General features: G+C 40.1%; 1 protein-coding gene across 1 annotated transcript; it reads right to left on the bottom strand.

The window, feature by feature from the left end:
• Positions 1 to 412: 412 nt before the first annotated feature.
• On the bottom strand, positions 413 to 5116 carry LOC107549178 (tumor protein p53-inducible nuclear protein 2). Its single transcript, XM_016230170.1, has 2 exons — positions 4791 to 5116; positions 413 to 1752 (listed from the first exon to the last, which is right to left on the bottom strand). The coding sequence occupies exons 1-2, from the start codon at positions 4964 to 4966 to the stop codon at positions 1485 to 1487; spliced, it is 444 nt and encodes a 147-aa protein (XP_016085656.1). The 5' UTR covers positions 4967 to 5116; the 3' UTR covers positions 413 to 1484.
• Positions 5117 to 7533: the final 2417 nt, after the last annotated feature.

Here is a 7533-nt window from a genome sequence, read left to right as displayed (position 1 = left end):
ATACCATCCTGCACATTCTATAAGCAATTATATCCATAGTCTACGGCAACCTCTCCTCAGCTCTATAAGTTGATCTGTAAATACTTTGCACATTGCCCCGATACTCCTGCGATCGCTTCCTATAGTCCAGATGTTGACAGGGGGCTATCATTTCAGCTTTAGCTTCATGTCACATTTTAGGGAAATGCTAAAGAGCTATATCCCTAAAAGATCATTGAAAAATAATAATGAATCTTCTTAGTTATATGTTGTTGTTGTTATACGAGTACTATCCATGATGGACCCTCTGTCAGTTTACCTGAAATCTAGTGAGCTAGATACCTTAAGAAGCTGCCTCAAGAGACATGAATTAAAACCGATTTCAATAGAGTTTGATGGTAACATGTTGCTAAGCTGTTTTCTATACTTTTTGGTACTGAATGAATTACAAAATACACAAGTTTTGATGCTTACAGTTGATTCCAGTAGAATTTGACGTTAGCATGTTGCTAAGCTAACGCAAGGCAATGCTCTAATAAGCACAAATTCATAACACACCTAAGTATTGGGTGTAAATATATATTTATAAATGCACTGGGGTATTTTTCCCATTCAGACTATGTATAGAATTGAGTGCCCACTTTCTCCACCATCTTGAATTGATTTCTTCAGTGAAACTGCCTTTTCTTGGAAGGATACTGCCTTTGCGGAAGCACACCAATAAATGGTGTTTCCTAAATGCTGTTTAGATAGGCAACTCATTAGGTTTAGGAAGAGAGGTCATACAAAAGCAAGCAATTAAATTGTTTGGGAGTCTAATTACTTTTGAACGTTAGCACTGCTATGCTGAAAATCAGGCAGCAACATCTACTTTGAAATGACCTCTTTACAAACATATCTGGCTAGATTTGTCTTAATCTGCAAACTCTCAACTGCATGTATCTGTTTACTATTCTTGCTCACTCACACTATCTACATACTTTTCATTCTTGTTGTCTTTAAGTGACCTTTTTTATTGCTGTGGTAGCTTTTTGTTCTCTCAGTGTGATGTGATCTTAGGATCATATTTCCATGAAGCATTCAGTGGTTGGCTCCTTCTTTTGACAATTTAACCTGATTATGTTTCAACGAACAGTGTCAATGTACCTGAAGTGTCATCGTTATACATTTAGAGGGATGTATGTAAAGATACAGAGTTTACATGTCTCCTTTTCAGCTATACTCCCAGATACTGATTTAGGTGTTATTGGAGGTACATGGCCATTTAAGCAAATATATGAATCGTCTTAGAGTAATTGTGCTTGGTAGTGGGTTTCCAAATAAGAGTGAAAAGAGGATAAACTGGCTTGTACTCAAAGACAAACCTGATTAATATGAAACTGAATAACATTATGTACATAAAACCAATAAAAGCAAAAGGAGAACTTGAGAAGGTAGGGGATTCATTGGGAGGTGTGGGTTTTCTTGGGGTGGGTTATAATGCCCTCAATGTAAACTTTAATGCATCAGTGGCAGATGTTGCGCTGGCACGGTTGGTGCAGGAAGGAGTTGCGGGTGTGGGACGCGCGCCGTTGCACCTGTTCACGCACACGGTTTTGGCGCTGCATGCGGTTGCGTGCCAGGTGGCGACGCTCAGTGCGGGCTTTGGCCCTCTGGACCCTGGAGACCTGGGTGACTTTAGCCAGGGCGCCTGCTTGTGCGGCTGCTCCTCGGGTCACCCGTGTGGGCATGCTGTTCCTGGTCATTAAGGGCGCTGCTGATTCAGACGTCCTGCTGGAACAGTGCAGATAGAATGAGGAATGGGAAGCATTGAAGTGAGAAGCAAATGGACAGAATGGAGTGAAAATGAAATGAGAAGATAAGAAGATGGAAGACAAAATTAGGACATTGTCCAAGTTTTTCATATTCAGCATGATTTTTATTTGGTGTAAGTCAGGGGTGTCCTGCACCTGGAGAGCCAAAGTCCTGCAGTGTTTATCTCTAGTTTGCTACAACACACCTTGATTAGCTGGTTCAGGTGTGTTTAACTGGGGAAGGAGATCAACTCTGCAAGAGGCCCGTGAGGACCAGGACTGGACACTCCTGGTGTAAGTGCTGACATATCCTACAACAGGGGTGTCCAAACCTGTTCCTGGAAAGCCAATGTCCTGCAGAGTTTAGCTCCAACTTGCCTGAACACACTTGCCTAGATGTAAGGTTGCACGATAAATCGAAACGAAATGCGATTGTTATGTGTATCTTTCAGTGAAGCACGGTTCTGTGATCAGCAGTAAATCTCCATCCGAAGGCCAGAGGGCGCTCTCGCGAGGAAACACCAAATACGCCCCGCAGAAGAAACCCAGGAAATCCCTATAGCGGTTGCTGAATAAACAGAAGATTTAAATGCTTTCTTTGATTCAACATGACTAATAAACACATGGCTATGGCAATATATGGCTTATCTGAGTTCTTATTATTATAATTTTTATTATAATAAAGTACATAATGCAATGCTAATCGACATAGCCTTTATCACTGCTTAGAATACTATGAAATATGTTGCGTGCCTTATTCTGTGTAAGAAGCCACATCATCTCAGAGAAGGATATTTCAAACACTCGACTGACGTTATGAAGTGAGTTTGGAGTAAAAATGTTATTAAATGTGGTATTTTCATGTGCTTTCAGAGGGAGCAGCATTTACTACACCGAGCCGTAGTTTACTGAGAAGCTACGCAAACAGCTGTCATTATCGTGAACGATTTCTTCGATTTCATAATCGGTCGATTATATCGTCTGCGTTTTGCGTTGCTTGCTGCTCCATCTGAAAGCAGGTTATGGAGATTTACTACTAATCACAGAGCCTGCTTTACTGACAATCGCATTCGATTAATCATGCAGCCCTACCTGGATATTTCTAGTTTGCCTAGTAAGACCTTGATTAGCTGGTTCAGGTGTGTTTAATTAGGGTTGGAGATAAACTCTGCAGGACATTGGCCCTCCAGGAGGAGCAGGATTGGTCACTCCTGGTGTAAGTGCTGACATATCCTACAACAGGAGTGTCCAAACCAGTTCCTGGAAGGCCAATGTCCTGCAGAATTTTAATTAGGGTTGAAACTCTGCAGGAAAGTGGCCCTCCAGGAACTGATTTGAACACCCCTGTCTTACAATATTTATTACATACAAATGTTGAATGCATTGGTTTATAGATGAACAACAGTGGTCATTAACAGCCAATTTAAGTGGTCAATTTTTTCAGTTAGGAATGTCTGATCTTCATGATATAGAGAACATTATTGCAGGGTACACATAAGAGGCAATGTACCAAATTTAGTAAAAAAATCATCCACCAGGTGGTACTATGTTAATTTCTTATAGGCTACGTCCGAAAGCTTAGGCAGCTGACTTGCTGCCCTATCAGGCAATGAATATGCAGACAGAAAGTACCTCCCATAACTGATTTTGAACAGGCTTCTGAGCTTAATAGTTTAATGATCTACAACATACAGATAGAAAGAACTCTGGTGATAACCAAGTGGATATTTAATTATGGTAGTACAAATTGCTTGCTAGAAATGACATGAAAAGTTGGTCAAAAACATACATTTAAACACAAACTGACCACCAACTACATGTTTCAGGCACCATATTTATTTTTAGCTCAACTGTCACGGAATTGAATGCATAGCAAATTTAAATTGAAAATACGCCTAATGTAAACACGGCAATTTCACTAAAACTCCCATATATCGCAAAAACGTTTTTACGCTCGCATGAGGTGGTTTTTCAGGCAATTCGAAAATTTTTTTTCGCAAAATTGCAATGGAAATGTTTTTTTCACATTTACAGGTCACCTGGCGTACATAAGTCAAATGATCATTCTTTAATGTACTATGACCTCAAAGACACACCTCATACGTGGCCGCTCTCAAGTATAAGGGGCTTTTCTTGTCATTAATGCTTGGATAACCCCTTATTTACACTACATTATGGCTCCGACACGGCCACCGGAGCTGATCGCGGCCACTCTAGTCAATGATTGTGTTCATACCAGCTGCGCCAAGGCATGTTTCAGAAGCATCCCAAAAGCAAATCTCTGCGCACCTTCTCTAAAAATACACGCCTACATCTCCTTCGATTAAAAATAATGGCTAGTGCGGTGGCTGTAATATACGTAAACCTACCAGCACCTGTCACCATGACTTATCGCGAGAGGAAAAAAAATCATTTTCGTCGCATAACATGGAAACGGTGGAAACGCTGTCATTTTGCAGTGTTTTTTTTATCGACATTTATAAAATATCTATCTGTAATGGAAACGCACCTATAGAACCCCTGAACTAGGCCCAACAAAATGTCAACACCAGCAAGCAATAAATCAAGATGTGTTAATCCAGGGGTGTCCAAATGTGGTCCTGGAGGGCAACTGTCCTTCAGAGTTGACCTTCTGCTTGCCTCAACACGCCTGCCTGCAAGTTTCCAGTTTGCCCAGTAAGACCTTGATTAGCTGGTTCAGGTGCGTTTAATTGGGATTGGAGCTAAACTCCAGGAAAAGGACTGGACACCCCTGTATTAGTCATTCCATGTTTTTGTCCTAACCAACTGTGATGACAAGACATTTTGTCAGTCACCAGTGGCCTGTAGCATGAAGCGAGATGAGCAAACTCTTAAGTTGCAGAGTAAGATTTGAGTTGACAAAAAGCCAACCTGGTTTAGACCAGGTTCACAGAGTTTGCTCAAACTAAATGTGAACTTACCTGAGTAAAGCAACAAATACAAACCAAGTGAAATCTCACTGCAGAAAAGAACGCAAACAGCGGAAGTGAAATTTACCTGACACTGCCATTCAGGCTGGTGGTGCTCTCTTCCACCGCAGGGAGAGGGCCAGCGGAGACGTACACGGACATGCTGGGGTGCTCGATGAGGAGGTCCTCCATGGGGCTGGCCTCTGCCGTGGCTCCCTCTGCAGTAAAACAGGGGGGAGGGGTGACAAACCAGCTCTCATCCATGCTGCAGGAACACGATCCCCGCTCGCTTAACAACACATTCACTTCTACTGACTCGAGGTGAGAGAAGGAGGCGGGATCAGGAGGAGAGCAGATGGAAGGGAAGGAAGGATGTGCCGCCTGTATCCTGCCTGCTCTAGTCCTGCGGTTTCTGCAGATGCTAATTTTGTTGATGTTGCTATTTGTGCGATGTGCACCATTTACATTCTTTGAGTTATTATATGCTGTATGGCACATTTTGAACTCAACGACACACAAAATTGAGCTGTGCAGCTACATGTATTTATATTTGCATGCAAAGAGTATGTTTTGGGCCTTACAGTATCACATCTTTTAGCAAAAAGCTATTTTTAGCATTTGGGATAAAAGCGTCTGCTAAATGACTGAAAGTAAAGTAAAGTATAGAATAATGCTGAAAAAGAACAAGGCTATTAGATGCTTACACTGTCAATACAATTATTTTTATCTGGCAAAGTGGAACGTTATTTAAACTGTAGTCAGAGATGTGTAACCATAAAAGATTCTGACATAAAGGCCAAGCAAGCTGGTATGAAATGAGTTCACAGGCTTGCGTCATTCGTTTGATTATGTGTGGCCCTGGACCATAAGTGTAGATGTATCATACACTGAATAAATGAGCTTTGCATTGATGTAGGGTTTGTTAGGATAGGACAGTATTTGGCTTGGATACAACTATTTGAAAATCTGAGGGTGCAAAACAATCTAAATATTGAGAAAATCATCTTTAAAGTTGTCCAAATTAAGTTCTTAGCAATGCACATTACTGTTTAGATATATTTACGGTAGGAAATTGACTAAATATCTTCATGGAACATGATCTTTACTTAATATCCTAATGATTTTTGGCATAGAAGAAAAATCTATAATTTTGACCCATACAATGTATTGTTGGCTATTGCTACAAATATCCCCCAGCGACTAAACACTGCTTTTGTGCTGCAGGGTCACATATTGTCATTGCCTTTGGCTTGTCTGAGGTTCCTGTCTGAAATAGTATGTCACTGGTGTGGCTTGGGCCGGTAAGGTGCATTTCTGGTAATGCAGGTAATATGATCAGTGTTATGTGAGCTCTGTCTCTTTAAACAGTGTTTGTAAATATTGCCTGTCCCTCCCTCTCCACATTCCTCACTATGACGTGTCACGAGCAACCAATCACAACTCCTGGTCTGAAAACTGACATGTCAGCAACCAATGGAAAACAACTGGTATTAGGAAAGCCCTTGATGTTTGCCTGGAGTTTAAGCTTCAGGATCTTTAGATAGTAACTTATAGTATTTTTATTTGCATATTTGTTCTAACACTAGCAGACATAATTGTATGGTGATTACACATTACTAGACAATATTAGCAATAGCAACATTTTAATTGCATGTATTTTAGGATTATGAGAGAGAGAGATTTATAGATCAGGATATTATAAAGGCTTTTTAAGTGGCCTCTTTTGATTTGGGTCATCTAGCAGCCAAAAATCCTAGTAATCACTTAATGCGCTTGTACCTAATAAAACATTTTAGCAACAGACTAATTATGATCATAAATATAATTTCGCAGTGAACACTTTTCAGGCTGTGATGGCACGTTTCCACACTTATTAACATCAGAAATCTAGCAGTGTATATACTATGCAGTATGTCAAAACAATGACACCTTTCCCATAATTCCTCCCTTTCTCTGAGTCACCTGGTGATTGGTCTTCTACACCCTGGATGTGGTTGTCATTATTGAAATAACAACAATAAACTTGGACATGATCCTACATAAAACTGCTAGAACAATAATTAAAATGAAAACTGAATACGCAGAGACAAAAGCCTCCAGCCTGTGCTTTTATCTCACACCTGCCCTACAGAATCAAACAGGCACGGCACAACATGCCCCATTTGGTACGTGATATTACATATTGCGCAAGCAAAGTGTTCTGTCATTAACCGGGATATTTCACAAGCAAAAATGTTTACACACACACACACACAGAGAGAAGGACTCTCCATAAACACATTGATTTTTATATGATTTGACCTTTATATTTTATCTCCTAACTCTAACTCTAACTCTATCCAAATCCTCACAGGAAAACAAAAGTTCACTTAGTATCGATACTCTTTTCCTCACAGGGACTGAAATTTTGTCCTCAGTGTCAAACATTTCAAGTTTTACTATCCTTGTGGGGACATTTGGGAAAACATGAACCACACATATGCAGGTGAATAAATCTGATGTGTTATGTAATACATTTCTTTGTCCTGGCCCAGAATGATAATGTGCACAACAAAACATAGACAATTACGGATTAATTGTAGAAATGCAATTCAAGTTTGAATTTAGGGAGACAGAACTACAATCACATAACTACTGTATTTAATTTTAAAGAATATTGCTCTACATATATCTGTCACATGTTTGTTTCTGTTCTCCCGATTACGTTGCATGTGTTTATAAGTCCTGTGTTTTCCTCTGTTCCCTTGTCTTGCGTTAAAGTTACATCGTGGTTGTTGTCTCCCTCTGTTTCCAAGTGTTTTGTTCTTGTTTTGATAATTAAAGACTCTATC

Source organism: Sinocyclocheilus grahami, unplaced genomic scaffold (genome assembly GCF_001515645.1).
Source record: "Sinocyclocheilus grahami isolate Dianchi unplaced genomic scaffold, SAMN03320097.WGS_v1.1 scaffold364.1, whole genome shotgun sequence".
Classification (NCBI taxonomy): Eukaryota; Metazoa; Chordata; class Actinopteri; order Cypriniformes; family Cyprinidae; genus Sinocyclocheilus; species Sinocyclocheilus grahami.
The sequence above is the reverse complement of the archived record's forward strand: the minus strand, read 5'-3'. Positions and strand labels throughout refer to the sequence as shown.

What these genes read in the sequence shown, in the direction of transcription:
- LOC107549178 (XM_016230170.1), bottom strand. Translation starts at nt 4,966, where the DNA reads ATGGATGAGAGCTGGTTTGTCACCCCTCCCCCCTGTTTTACTGCAGAG. An exon ending in AGCCTGAATGGCAGTGTCAG is followed by an intron (nt 1,753 to 4,790) that starts GTAAATTTCACT and finishes GCACTGTTCCAG; the next exon opens with CAGGACGTCTGAATCAGCAG.